This window comes from Diaphorina citri, unplaced genomic scaffold, assembly GCF_000475195.1.
Source record: "Diaphorina citri unplaced genomic scaffold, Diaci psyllid genome assembly version 1.1 scaffold63, whole genome shotgun sequence".
NCBI classification, from domain to species: domain Eukaryota; kingdom Metazoa; phylum Arthropoda; class Insecta; order Hemiptera; family Psyllidae; genus Diaphorina; species Diaphorina citri.
In genome coordinates this window covers 347,471-362,732 of record NW_007377500.1, presented here as the reverse complement: position 1 = coordinate 362,732, position 15,262 = coordinate 347,471, and the positions used below count along the sequence as shown (strand labels likewise).

General features: G+C 37.5%; 3 protein-coding genes across 5 annotated transcripts in view; 1 reads left to right on the top strand and 2 right to left on the bottom strand.

Annotated features, from left to right (window-relative positions):
* Positions 1-15,262, bottom strand: part of LOC103519110 (NADP-dependent malic enzyme-like) — a 68,452-nt gene that overhangs the window by 44,813 nt on the left and 8,377 nt on the right. The window lies entirely within an intron of this gene.
* On the bottom strand, positions 1,292-7,746 carry LOC103518963. The gene is made up of 3 exons (XM_008484045.3): positions 7,742-7,746; positions 5,623-5,627; positions 1,292-2,117 (listed from the first exon to the last, which is right to left on the bottom strand). The coding sequence occupies exon 3, from the start codon at positions 2,081-2,083 to the stop codon at positions 1,622-1,624; it is 462 nt and encodes a 153-aa protein (XP_008482267.1). The 5' UTR covers positions 2,084-2,117; positions 5,623-5,627; positions 7,742-7,746; the 3' UTR covers positions 1,292-1,621.
* Positions 9,227-14,026, top strand: LOC103518971 (waprin-Thr1). Its single transcript, XM_008484053.3, has 4 exons — positions 9,227-9,526; positions 11,991-12,128; positions 12,535-12,696; positions 13,805-14,026. Exons 2-4 carry the CDS (start codon positions 12,062-12,064, stop codon positions 13,897-13,899), a joined length of 324 nt encoding a protein of 107 aa, XP_008482275.1. The 5' UTR covers positions 9,227-9,526; positions 11,991-12,061; the 3' UTR covers positions 13,900-14,026.

Below are 15,262 nucleotides of genomic sequence, written 5' to 3'. Positions count from 1 at the left end.
AACAAAAAAAAAAAAAAAAAACTATATTGAAGAGGTAGCAGTAACACAACTGTTGTACAGGTAGAAAAAAAATGCAAGTTTATGTGAAAAACTTTAGTTAACAATATCGAACCGACCGACGCGACGTCACTCCAAGGTCCGGGCAAAGCTTATACAAATACCTACACGAATATTCAAGAAGATTGGTATTGGTAAAGGTAGGGCCATCGGCTTTAATAAACGCCCTTGGTCACTGCGACCTGGTTAGATCTTTTGTGACATTCCCTTATTCAAGAAGATACACGAGCTTTTGTAGAGTCCTCCCAATAATTATCAATAGAAATCAAAATATTTAAGTATTTAAGCTGTTTTTCTCAATAGGTAAACATTTTTTTTAAAGAGGTTTGACAGAGGGAACTGTAACTGCTATGGTCTTATCGTCCCGAAATCGAAGAGAGAAGGACGACAGGATAGGAAAAAGCCAGCCGTTCCGAGAACGAACATTATCCCATCAGGATATGAATTTATTTAATTTAGACATCCTTTGTTAGTAATATTATACTTATGTTAATTTCAAGTCTCTAGCTCATACCGTTCCCGAGACATTGTTAAATTACACCAAAAACCGCCAAATAGCTGTAAAATGCCACCAACCGTTGCACCGATCTTAACCAAAAGTTTTGTGTTGCATCCTTGTCACATTTGACATCTACATACCAAATTTCAAGTCTCTAGCTCTTACCGCTCTCGAGATATTTTGTTTACAGACAGACAGATGGACAGACACACGGACCAATGGCTGAAACTTTGTTTTAAGTCTCTAGGGACCTCAAAACGTGTTTTGGCACTAAAAACTAACCATCGAAAATTTGACCCGATTACATTACTTTCCTTCCTACAGGGGAAAGTGAAAATTTGTATGAACACATGAAATTTATTTTGGGTATGCAATGTGCTCGACTTGAAACATAGAGTTTTCGATACCTATTCTACGGAGGTACTGGTATAGACAGTCGTGCGTCGTGCCTCGTGAGAAGTCGGAAATGAGCGACAGATGCCTTCCTAGGTAGATTAGGAATGATGTCTGGGTTTTTTACAAGCGCCTGCCATTTCTTCCCTTGACTTCTGCACGAATCCAGGCGTTGTGATTTTCTTTACTTCGGGATTTTACAAGTCTTTGTTGAACCGAAGGAGGGCCAGCAAACGGATGTAATGTTATCTCATAGTTAATGCTTTTAGTTATACCTATACACTTATTTTTTCTTTCTTTTATTATTTTAGATGTAGTGAATACCCCGTGATAGCTTTCTCCTTTTGGATGGTTTTCTAAGTTCATTCCTGGCTATTTCAACCACTTTGCTCACCGCGTCAGTTGTCGACCTTCTTGGGAAGTTCCAGGTTGGCCTCCATGATGCAGAAGACATCGATGTTGTGAGTCTTGACCAACTGTTAAACATAATGGACCTTGATATTTTAATATCCTACATTGAAAAAAAGTGGCACGAAATGTGATACAGATGAACTCAAAAATATTGAGAAACCTCCCAACATTGACGAGAAATCTCTTAACAGTTTGAAGAGATCTAGAAGACAATATTAATTTGTATTTATAAGTGAACCAAATTCAATAGCACTGCTCACTTTATTCGAGTTCAAATTCAAAGTCTTCAAACGCTTCAGCTTGCGTGTTCATAAGGTCTTTTAGAGCCATTAGAAGTTTAGTCAATTCTCTCACTCTGCTTATAGCTTCAGTCCCATTCAAATCCATGCTTTTCAGAACTTTGAACGCAAGGTCAAATACATTGCTTGGATTGGGAGCGTAAATTCTCTTGACTTCAAAGTTTGTGATTATTTCTTGGAGTTCCTTGATGCGTTGTACTTTCTCATCTCTGGTGAGCTCTTCTTCTTGTTCGTCTTCATCATCAGCTCTGGTGACGTCATAGTTGGGGTTGGTAGCTTTTTCGAAGTCTTGCAGGGCGTTAACATCTTCCACAGGTTTCTCAGCTTCACCATCTGGTTTCTGAGTTTCATCATCGAGTTTCTTGGTTTCTCCCTCCTCGCCAGATTCTATTTTCGCTTTCTTCTCTACTCCCTCATTGTCCATCTCATTTTCGTTTTGTCTCTTCTTGTTTTGATCAAGGCACTTTCTCTAGACTCCTCTTGAAACAATTGTTGAGCATGGCTTCTGATGTATTGGACATAGTGGATTGGTTGAGGGCAAGTATATACGTGTAGTATTGTAGTCGAATGTCGGAGGCTTTGTTCAATCTCTTCTTCTTTCTCAACATTCTCTTCTTTCTCTGTTGGACTTAGAGTTCTACTATTTCTCGGTTTATTCTCAATGCTGTCCACTTTGTTGATGATGTTATCCTTGACTATTTGCTGACACAGGGCTGATTCCAATGCTGCTAGATCAGCCTGGGCCTTGTAATACCTGAAGGTATCTCTGGTGATGACATCTTCTATGTAGTTGTTGACCGTGTGTTCTAGAATGTCCAGGAGTTTGGCTTGGTCCACATTCTTCTCTTCACAGTAGTATAACCAGTTGACAATGGAGTCGGCAAAGAAGGCACGTATACTAAGAGTGTAGTCGGGATGGGGGCTGAAGCTCTTGTCTAAAAGAGGGTAATACTCCATTGGACCTGGAAATAATGGTAACACTTTATTAAATAGGTATGATCCCAACGTACAAGAGTTAACCTCTCCGCACGTATACTAAGAGTGTAGTCGGGATGGGGGCTGAAGCTCTTGTCTAAAAGAGGGTAATACTCCATTGGACCTGGAAATAATGGTAGGTAACACTTTATTAAATAGGTATGATCCCAACGTACAAGAGTTAACCTCTCTGACAGCCTTACACTGGAAACCTTGATAACATTAGTGTTAAAGGAAAACGAGTTGGAAATCTCTCAAGGTGAACGTTAAGGGCTAATTTTAACATGAGGTAAGATAAGAGAAGGAAGACAGGATAGGAAAAAGGCTGAGAATGAACTTTATCTGATTAGGATAAATTTCACCCCGGGCGGGAATCGAACCCGCGGCCTAACGCTTACAAGGCAGGAGCCCTACCTTTCAGGCTTCGTCTTACGTAGGTATACTTATACTAATTAACTAGGCTGGCATTATAAAGACGTACCTTTGGGATACAGAGCGGCGTTGAGTAAGGCAGGGAACACAATGATACGGGATTGTAACTTGTAAGCTACCTTGAGCGCTAGTAGAATATGTTTGAGATTGTCTGGAGGTGATTCCACACTAGCTACAGCCAGGTGACCGCTAATGTATACCAAGACCTGATGAACAAACATATTGTAACTTTATGTGTACGAAAATACATACATTGTGCTTGAGATGGATTGAATAAAGGAATAAAAATACAAGAATACCTTAATTAAACTTGAAGAAAGTTAAACTTGAACAAAGTTTAGTCTCTGATGTTGGTCTTGGCTAACTTACCTTTGCCTTGTCCATGCCTTCGCATATATTGACCAATTCTTTCAAAGCGTTCACATCCGCGCTGGACACACCGCTAGTCTTGAGGTCGGCGTGTATTTTATCCACAATATTGTCCTCGTCCACACTGCCTTCAGCCCAGGTAGACAAGACGGTGGTGTTCTCCAACATCTCCGCAGATCGTTGACGTCCGTGGTACCAGAGGCGGAAGTGCTGCAAAGAAGGAGTCAAGAAAAAGTTGGCCACTTTCCTTTTTTTTTAAATTTATATTTTACCCACCTCCTTCACCCAATTTAAGTGGGGTCAGGAAAAGCCAGCAGCTTGCGGTTCCTCAGCTGGTCACCCATCTGGATACCAACCAGGCGCCAAGTTGCTTAACATCAATGAACCATTGGGGACTGGTTCATTCAACGTGCTATCAACACTGGCTCTTTTAAAAATTCTCTTTCGAGATTTTTGAATAAAATTCACATTTATTTATTTTTACGAGTCCAAAGGGTTTAGACCCCAATCCTTCCAACACTGTGAGATAGTTTATCTCAAGCTATTTCAAGTTCTCCTTGAAATAATCTCATGGACAAGGAAAAAAAGTACCTATTTATTGAAAACAAGGGCTAAGGAACACTTACCTTATTATTAGGATGAGACTCGACCATCTCCTTGGCAAAGTTCAGAGGCACTTTCTCTAGACTCCTCTTGAAACAATTGTTGAGCATGGCTTCTGATGTATTGGACATAGTGGATTGGTTGAGGGCAAGTATACACGCGTAGTATTGTAGTCGAATGTCGGAGGCTTTGTTCAAAACTTTAACCTAATCCTAACCTAGTCACTGCTCATTTGTGCGTTTAACCTAACCCATTTTTATGTTGGCGAATAAGAAAATTAATTTTTTTCATCTTTGTGTTGGTCAACATGGCGATAAGGTAAGATTTCCGTACGGATTTTGTTCCCTCGTACGGTAATGTACGGTAATACACCTGTAAACACTGAAAAGATGGCCGCTGTGCTTGTCAGAGTTGTTCGTTGTTAGAAGTATCGTTGATCGCGGAAATAAGATTTCAAAAGTCGTTTTTTAAGTGCTAATCAATAAAATATGTGAATTTTTTAACTTTGCTATTTTAAAAACTTGTCAAGGAACACTCCTAAAGCAAGTATCTTCCCTCTTATACACAGATTTTCGTAATGTCTCGCGGACGCGCCTAAGATTTCAAAGTTCGTTTCTTAAGTGCTAATCAATTAAAATATGTGACTTTTTTTACTTCGCGCCTTTTAAAACTTCACTAGGAACACTCCTAAAGCAAGTATCTTCCCTCTTATAAACGGATTTTTGTAATGTCCCATGGACGCGCCTTATGCACAACTACCGAACTTTCATAGCAGACATGCCATCATCTGTGAGAAAAAAGCAAGTATCTTCCCTCTTATAAACGGATTTTTGTAATGTCCCATGGACGCGCCTTATGCACAACTACCGAACTTTCATAGCAGACATACCTAGTAATGAAGGTAATTGTATGTTCGTATGGGTGCACTATAAACCCTGACCTTTATAATTTCTACCATAGAGACATGGACCACTGCAACAAATATTACTACTTAAGTAGTACCTACATTAAAAAAAAAAAAAAATCTAAAATAATCATACCTTCTATTAGATGGAAAGCCAAGTTTGTGTCAAAAATGATCAATGTTAAAACAATTACATACAAGGAGTGGAAAACACACATTACAGTATCTTTGTGGAAATGGTTTTGGTAAGAAATCTTTTAAACTAATTTTCCTTCCTATCTACTTTTGCTTTCCAATCACTCGACTAACTCTACTTGATTGTACAACCAACATGTTCTGAAGAGACCTTGACCATAAATTACGGTATGTTACAAAGTAGCTATCTGAAATGCCTACATAGTACCTGTATTATGTCCGTAGCAGAAACTATTACCATATGTATTTTGACTATTACGGTTCTGAAGAGACCTTGACCATAAATTACGGTATGTTACAAAGTAGCTATCTGAAATGCCTACATAGTACCTGTATTATGTCCGTAGCTGAAACTATTACCATATGTATTTTGACTATTACATATGTATGTATTTTTGAGGTTCATTTGATTATTTCCAACGGATGTATTGTCAGCGGAGCGTGGTTGTTTATTTGTTTATTGAATCTCTTTCGGTTAATTTCTACCTTCCTATGATAAGTCTAGAAACTTCTACAACTGATAGATAGAAGGTGATTGGCCCCGTAAAGAAAACTAGCTATGTCGTTCATGTCGATATTTCTTCAGTACTTTTTTTTTTACTGTACCTACTTAGAACTTTTCAGAAATCTCAGTTTTACTAATGTTAGCAATGTCAGTATGATCTCATCGTAAGTGTCTAACATATTATCGCTTACATAAATATATGCTCAGCAAAATAGCACCGGATCTAAACGAGGTAAAAGTTGTGGCTTGATCCTGTCCACAAGTATTTGCTCACCGACTCGCCAATGACAATCTCATTGTCAAACAAACAACTTCTACTTGGTCTTACTTGTGTGACTGTTCTTCTTGACATTGGTTGCTCCAAGACTTGATGGCCCTTGAACCATTTCAATCAACATCTTACAAGTTCAAAGCTAATTCTTCTATAATGCATTTATGTACTGCGTACTGGTAGTTCCGTAGTCGAGCACCTTGTCTGGTAACCAAGAGGTAGCGGGTTTGATTTCCAGACAAGGCATGCAATTATGGTTTTATGATAAATTGCCTACCTAAAATAAATGATAATTTATACTATAGTAGAGGAACTCATTTAGTATACCTAAGTAAGCACTATTATTGATATTTTATATCTACTTCAGGGCAGTTTTGTCGACACCAACAGGGTATGATTTATCTGATAGTTTATTCATTGTACTTGTACAGGTATTATCATCAAGTCTGTTAATAATCCTAGCACATTGCCCGGATATTGTATCACTACAAGTTTACCTATTTCATCAGAGCTAGTACTTAATATAGTAGAGATGTTTGTTTGGATATCTGATATCGAAATAAATGGAAGAAAATCTTCTAGTCCTTTGTGGTCCATTTTCCCTAGTTATGTAAGACTAGCTGAACTAACCCGTCTCGTTGCCACAAATAAGATCCTGCCCGTTATTTCTTACTCAGATTTCCTTTGTTTGATCTTTTAGGCCGTTGCGTAGTTGACTTGATTCCACCTCATATGGCAAATAGTGTTCTTAATGGAAAATGTATCCTACTGGAAAACCTCATCAGCATACGAAGATGTCATGGAAAATTATATGGTTTTTTTTACTCGCGTTTTTAAAAATCCAATTCCAAGACTTGCGATAAATACTGAAAGTTGATGCTGTCAAGGTCACATAATAAGGGGCTTGGATAAACACATGTGCAAAGTTGTCTGGGCACTTTTCTAATGCTTTACGGTTTGATCGACTCATAACATTCACTGAGATCACAAATGAAGATCTACTCATGTGTTGCTTGATTTCAGAAATTCAGAATGCAGCAAATACTCTCCTGCTTAAAGTTAAAACAACTGATAAGATTGGGCCGATTAAAAACATGTTGAACCGTACATACCTTCAGTTTAGCTAACGAACCTAACTATTTAACTGCTCTCACACAATTACCTATACCATACGAGTATGTATGTGTCACCTGAAATATTATTTACAGATCATATGTCTGATAACCTCCCAAATCCTTGACCCTAACGTAATAGTGAGTCAAAAAATCAGGATTATAACCAAATTTGTCAGATTAAATTTGATCTGGGTTGTCGAACTGTTGAAACATGTGTCAGCTCGCTGTTCTGTATGTTATTTGTCAAGTGTTGAACTGTCATCAAGTATGATGTCTTCATATTTATCTTTATCATTGTCTACGATGTGATGTCTGAAGTTTCTGCCATCAACTCACTAGAGAATTTCAAAACTTTGTGAAGTTTTTATGGGAATTTCTGCTGAAAAGATTTGCAAATACAAAACACATATGTACCTACTTAAGTACATTAAAATCATTACAATAAAGTTATCTCAATTTTGCGTCTATCTCTAAAGCCTTGAGAATTAAAATCTTCCTGTACACATCACGTTAGTTTTCTTGTAGTACTACGAACTTCCTCTAATCGTTGCCCTTTCTACCTACATATTGTATTTTCATGTGTTGAAGTTAACTTTTCTTTCCTCTTCCTTCTTTCGCGTCGAAATTTATGTAGAGATTCTGGTCCAACTATTGTAATCGTTATGTACATCAATGAAGGATACAAGCATCATTAGCGAAGCCTAGTAATACACTTCCTGAGATCACAAATGAAGATCTACTCATGTGTTGCTTGATTTCAGAAATTCAGAATGCAGCAAATACTCTCCTGCTTAAAGTTAAAACGACTGATAAGATTGGGCCGATTAAAAACATGTTGAACCGTACATACCTTAAGTTTAGCTAACGAACCTAACTATTTAACTGCTCTCACACAACCCAGATTTTAATAGTCACTCACTCATCTATGGAATGGCGTTTTTTCTTTGTTCAAAATCACCACATTTTGTCTCATTAAATTCTGGACATTTTCTTCAACCTTGATCTTGACTCTTACGTTATTCACATATAGTTTACTTAATTTCTCACATTTTCATGTTTATTACTCTCATTTGTATATTCGTCACTCGCGTTTTATAGCCTAAACATTCGCGAGGGCCATTAAAATTCAAACTGTAGTAGCAATAAAAGCAATAAACCTTAGTTTACTTAATTTCTCACATTTTCATGTTTATTACTCTCATTTGTATATTCGTCACTCGCGTTTTATAGCCTAAACATTCGCGAGGACCATTAAAATTCAAACTGTAGTAGCAATAAAAGCAATAAACCCAATGGTAAATAGTGTAAATACCAATATATGATCAATGATCATGTAATGGCTAATTGTATGTTATTTGTAAGACCCTTCTTCTTTGACAATGGGATAAAGTCGACCATATGCGCAGATGAAAAGACTTGCCCAACTAAGAAATAAATGAAAAACTGAATCAAATGCATTGCAAAACTGATAACTCCTTGATTATGAAAGTCCACCATTTTATATCTGAAATTTTCAAGCTTAAAGCTTCAACAAGCTTCTGATTTCTATCAAGATTGCAGAATATCTTGATAGAAATCAGACTGAAACATTTAACACAGTATCATGACCTAGAAAGCCTTACATGACGAAATCACAACATCCTGTCAATCTGTTTTCTAATTATTTTCACTTAAAATTGAAAACGAGATGATGAAATTCCCTACTGAATACTGATTCATAATTTCATGTACACGTGGTATCTTCTGCTATGACCGCGTGACATTCAATATATTGTGATCTGGATTTCAAAGCCTAATATACTTACCTGTCTCGGTTCTAAATTGGCAAATATGTACTAATCTATACGGTACAGAAGCAGATTAGAAAGAATATATCTTGTTTATACTGCCGGGATAGGACTGAAAAGTCCCTTTGCCCCCACAGTCTAACCAAGGTCTTATACAATTTTACTGTAATAAAATATGCCAGATTGCCAGATAGCGGGCGTTTAAGTACTAGTAATTTATCTATGTGGGTACCATGCACATTGTACAAGTACATACATATGATTATTGCAAGTTGGTGTCAGCTATCAGGTACTTGTGATCACTCAGTTATCATCTAGAATTAATAACGGCAAGGTCATTCCGTCAGTTTGAAAAAATATTTTTCTTCCTCGAAACATTGATCACTTCCTAAATAAAATTTTTTCATGTAATACTTGGGTATGATTCATTGAGGTTTTTGTTCTAAGTAGTAAACTTCCCATTGGGGAGATACTTGATATTTCTGAGTTGACACTCATTGAAGATATCAATCAAATGCACACGTAAATCGTATGAGTTGTATAGGTAACTATAAATAATAGACAGTTGGACTGTGTCCAAATCACTTGATCTTATTTTCTTTGATAAGTGAACTGAACACCTACGTGCATTCTGAATGTATTTCTAGTGATTCTATTGTAAGTTTTACGATTTTGGACCAGAGCAGATTCCATTATTGTGAAATTTTTGAGGTAAGCGTTGGTGGTTCATTTTACTTGTATTTATTTTTAGATATAATTTATACGTTATATTTATTCTAGGTCTTTTTTGTAATAATAAAAAAATAGAAAACTTTCTTTTTTGTAAAATATTTGTTCATTTTTTCTCTCTTATTTCCACGTGGGCCGTGTGTTGTTTTTCCATCCATCCTTCACCCATCGAGTAAACGTACGTATAATAATACCTAATCGAAACCTAATCGAAACGTACGTATAATAATACCTACCAAGAAAATTATGTAGGTACGTTCGTTTTATTAAATTTTAAACCACAAAATTACTAGGTAAGTTATAGGCTCTGAGGTTTCTCAATAATTCAATTAATATTACTTGATGCCCTTCTATTACCTGACAATTACTTAGTACATCTTCTTAGAATTCTAATCACAGAGATAGAGCGATCAGTGTGTGAACTATGAAATGTGAACTGTGAATGGATCTCGTTCTTATAATATAAGATTTTGACACATTATGGGGAGTATTGAATGAAAGGCGAAGATTGACAGTAACTGTGTAATGGCGGACAAGAGAAATTTTAACGGCTTACTAGTGCAGTACAGTTTTTAAAAAAGTAGTGAATTTTGTTCTAAGGGTACCTACTGAGTTTTTAGGACTTAGTAGCAATACACATCAACCTAGGTATGAGTACCCGGCACTCATTATGTTGGTGGCGGGGGTTCGTGAGATTAAACCCGGCTACCCAAAGCAATACACATCAACCTAGGTATGAGTACCCGGCACTCATTATGTTGGTGGCGGGGGTTCGTGAGATTAAACCCGGCTACCCAAGGGGTACATGGGTGGAAAAAGGTTGAGAACCGCTGCTCTACAGTATACCGTAGTTTACCCGCTGTCGTTTCTTGTCTTTTATTTTATGCCGCTCAACGTATTAAATTTATTCTTACATTAGTAGAAAAGTAAGCGATTTCGCCAGCCGTTTAAAAAGATATTTAATTTTTTGAATCGAATAGAATGACAATACCCGTGAATAAGACTATGATGGTGCATGTTCCTCCTCAGTTTATGTATTGTAGGTACCTACATTAATAAAACGAAAATGTTTATTGTCTCGGAGTTTACTATGCAATGGACTTTATTGAAATGATTGCGAATCTGCGTCCTCTCTTGCAAAATAATGAAATGGAAGTAGCTTAGTATGTGATCAATGATCATACTCTTCTTCTTCTTGGTCTTTATCATTAAATTTATTCTTACATTAGTAGAAAAGTAAGCGATTTCGCCAGCCGTTTAAAAAGATATTTAATTTTTTGAATCGAATAGAATGAAAGTACTCGTGAATAAGACTATGATGGTGCAATATGGTGCATGTTCCTCCTCAGTTTATGTATTGTAGGTACATTAATAAAACGAAAAAGTTTATTGCCTCGGAGTTTACTATGCAATGGACTTTATTGAAATGATCGCGAATCTGCGTCCTCTCTTGCAAAATAATGAAATGGAAGTAGCTTTGTATGTGATCATAGCTCATACTCTTCTTCTTGGTCTTTATATTTAAAATTTAAATCGTTCAATAAGAAAAGTTTGCTTTATAATCAGTCAGTACCCATTTGGTGTAAATTAAGAAACAAGAAACTGTAACAACCCCCAGCAGCGAATGGAAAAGCTTCTTAGAATTCTAATCACCAGCATTATACTTTGAGCGAACAATGAAAACCACTGCGGGGGACTTGTTTTCTATGAACTTTTTATGTGAAATAAAATTAATCCTTCTGACGACTTCTTAGAATTCTAATCACCAGCATTATACTTTGAGCGAACAATGAAAACCACTGCGGGGGACTTGTTTTCTATGAACTTTTTATGTAAAATAAAATTAATCCTTCTGACGAAAAATTCCCTGATTACTTGCAATTAATGCTAGGTATACCTACTCTCACGTCATACATAGTTTAGATTATCATGTAGGTATACGTCATAGTTAAGATTATCATGTAGGTATCTACCCAATTATTAGATTTAAATCTTCAAATATGTGTAGGTATTGGATGGGATTTTCTTCACAATAAAGATCAAGTACCAACCACAGTAAGTTTTAATAAAAGAACAATAATAAAATTGTAATTTGCATAGGAAACGCCTTTTGATAATTGTTAACTTGCTGTCCGACTGAAATTCTTAGGAGAATGAAATTTAATGCCAAGGTTGGGATTCGAACTTGCGTTGTTTTGCAGATAGTATTGGACACCCGGCCCTGTACCAATTGAACCTTATCATATGACAATGGAACAGAGTGCATGACTAACTATCTCGAGGTGTGAGTAATCACTACAGGGAAATTGACATCACCAAGATCTCTATCTCTAAAAGATCGCTACCTCTAGCTACCTACTTGTAGTGTATATTAATTGATAGTAATTACTGTGGATGTGGACAACCTCGTGTTATCATATAGGGAAAATTTCTATTGTCTCTTCAGGTTTTTCGAATTTTGATATACTGGGCAGGAGCACCTTATTGTTGGAGTCCATTATTCACGAAACCTCAAAAATGAAATTATTCCAGTTCTGTGCTGCATTCCTTGTTTTGATGGTGTTGTGCTGTGATGCATTTCCAAGTAAGATTCTAACTCTAATTTTTTAGCTGAATGCGCTTGAGCCATGTTGGACGTAGTTAGTATCCAGATATCCCGTGCTTCTAGCTTTTCCCGGCCCCACTGAGGTTGGGTGAGTTTAATATGTGTAGGCGGGTAACTTTTCGCCGGACGGAGGTTAAAACCCCCGTCAATAAAGACTTTATACAGTGACGTTAAACATCTATCAAACAAGAAACAGCCTAGTGGGCTTGGAGGGTAGCACGGCTGCATTGTAAGCGCTAGGCCGCGGGTTCGATTTCCGCCCGGGGGTGAACTTATTCCTAAACAAATAAGGTTCGTCCTTTGCAACGATAAGACCTCAGTAGTTACAGTTCCCTCTGAAAAACCTCTTAAAAAAAGAGCCCATTTCCTCCCCTCTCTATTCCAGGCAAGTTCGGTAACTGTCCTATGGCAAGTACAGTGAAAACTTGCACTCCGAAATGTTACAGCGACTATGAGTGTTCAGGTAACAAGCGCTGTTGTCCTAACTACTGTGGCTGGAAATCCTGTAGTGATACGAGTCCTGTAGCCCATGATAAGGGCCCATCAGGTAACGTAATACCTAGGTACTTACATACTACTCGTACACAAAGCCCTCTCCGAGGTTTAGGTGTAGGGCCAAACAGTAATAAAGGGTTTTTTGAATTAGTACAGGGTGCGGCCCGGTAATTTACTTTTTTGAAACTTCGATTAAAAAAAAATCTGGTGTGAACATCACACGACTTTCCTTATCCTATTGAATGATGCTTATTTTTATGTTCTATAGTAACTTTTACAATATCTCTAACCGTTTAGTCAGTATAGCTGACAACCGCCAAAAAACAATCAAAAACCGCCAAAAAGCGGTAAAAATACCGCCAACCGCAGCACCTATCTTAACCAAAAGTTTTGTGTTACATTCTTGCCTCATTTGTGGACTACATACCAAATTTCAAGTCTCTAGCTCATACCGTTCCCAAGATATTATTGAATTACACCGAAAACCGCCAAAAAGCGGTAAAATGCCGCCAACCGTTGCACCGATCGTTTTGTGTCGCATCCTTGTCACATTTGACAGCTGCATGCCAAATTTCAAGCTCTTACCGTTCTTGAGATATTTTGTTTACAGAGAGACACACGGACCAATGGCTGAAACTTTGTATTTAGGCTCTAGGGACCTCAAAACGTGTTTTGGCACTAGAAACTGACCATCGAAAATTTGACCCGATTACAGTATTTAGGCTCTAGGGACCTCAAAACGTGTTTTGGCACTAAAAATTGACCATCGAAAATTTGACCCGATTACATTACTTTCCTTCCTACAGGATAAGGAAAGTAAAAATTTGTATGAACGCCTGAAATTTATTTCGGAATGCAATGTGCTTGACTTGAAACCTAATCCTGTCCGGACTCAAAGGAAAACTTATAACACATAAAAACGTGTTTTGGCACTAAAAATTGACCATCGAAAATTTGACCCGATTACATTACTTTCCTTCCTATAGGATAAGGAAAGTAAAAATTTGTATGAACGCCTGAAATTTATTTCGGTATGCAATGTGCTTGACTTGAAACCTAATCCTGTCCGGACTCAAAGGAAAACTTATAAGTTATAAGTTTTCCTTTCTTATAAGTTACGAGTATAACACATAAAATGTTTTGCTTTGTTATCTCCACAGAAAAAGTTGTCTACTGCGAAAATGTCAAGTGCCAACCGAAGCAGATTTGCAAGTTTGATCCGAAGACCAAAAGATCGAAATGTGCATATCCATAAGAACTGTGAACCATCTGTGAGAGTGTGAGACCATCTGTAAATAAGTAGTTATTTCCTGGAATTATATATATATTTTTTTTCTTTTCTAGATTAATGAATTTTTATACATATTATTTTTGACTACCTACTAATGAATTTATTTAATTTAGACATCCTTTGTTAGTAATATTATACTTATGTTAATTTCAAGTCTTCAGCTCATACCTACCGTTCCCGAGACATTGTTAAATTACACCAAAAACCGTCAAAAAGCTAATGTGCATATCCATAAGAACTGTGAACCATCTGTGAGAGTGTGAGACCATCTGTAAATAAGTAGTTATTTCCTGGAATTATATATATTTTTTTTTCTTTTCTAGATTAATGAATTTTTATACATATTATTATTATTATTATTATTTTAAGAGATTTGACAGAGGGAACTGTAACTGCTATGGTCTTATCGTCCCGAAATCGAAGACTGAAGAGAGAAGGAAGACAGGATAGAAGAAAGCCAGTCGTTCCGAGAACGAATATTATCCGTTCAGGATAAAATCCGTCAAAGGCGGGAATCGAAACCGCGGCCTAGCGCTTACAAGGCAGACGCGCTACCAACCAAGCTAACTAGGCTGGCAAGTTAAAATTTAAATTCCTATCCACACAAACACTGTACCTGTTTTTTGGACTCGCATAGGAACGCCAAACACTTGAGATCTCCAGTGGCACTGACGTGGTCAATGGTCGATGGTCGACCGTATCTAAATAAGCAGATGGTTCCAGGCTTTGTTGTGGACACCTTAGTGCGATGGTCGATAGTCTCGGAAATGGTATCGGCGAAGGTCGATAGTCTCAGGAAGGGTCGATGGTCGACCGTATCTAAATAAGCAGATGGTTCCAGGCTTTGTTTTGGACACCTTAGTGCGAAGGTCGATAGTCTCAGGAATGGTCGATGGTCGACCGTATCTAAATAAGCAGATGGTTCCAGGCTTTGTTATGGACACCTTAGTGCGATGGTCGATAGTCTCGGAAATGGTATCGGCGAAGGTCAATAGTCTCAGGAAGGGTCGATGGTCGACCGTATCTAAATAAGCAGATGGTTCCAGGCTTTGTTGTGGACACCTTAGTGCGATGGTCGATAGTCTTGGGGAGACCCTCCCCGAGTCTCGGAAATGGTATCGGCGAAGGTCGATAGTCTCGGGAAGGGTCAATGGTCTATGGTCGCCGTTGTGGCCGCGCACTTATCCTCCTCCTCTTCTGTCTTGAAATTAACTGAGGAGCTCGGTGCAAAAAGGGAAATATGGATTTTTTGCCCTTTTTGCGTAAAACAGTTTTTTGAATAGGCCGTGGTGCGCTCTATATTCCAGCGTTTGAACTCCAGTGATAA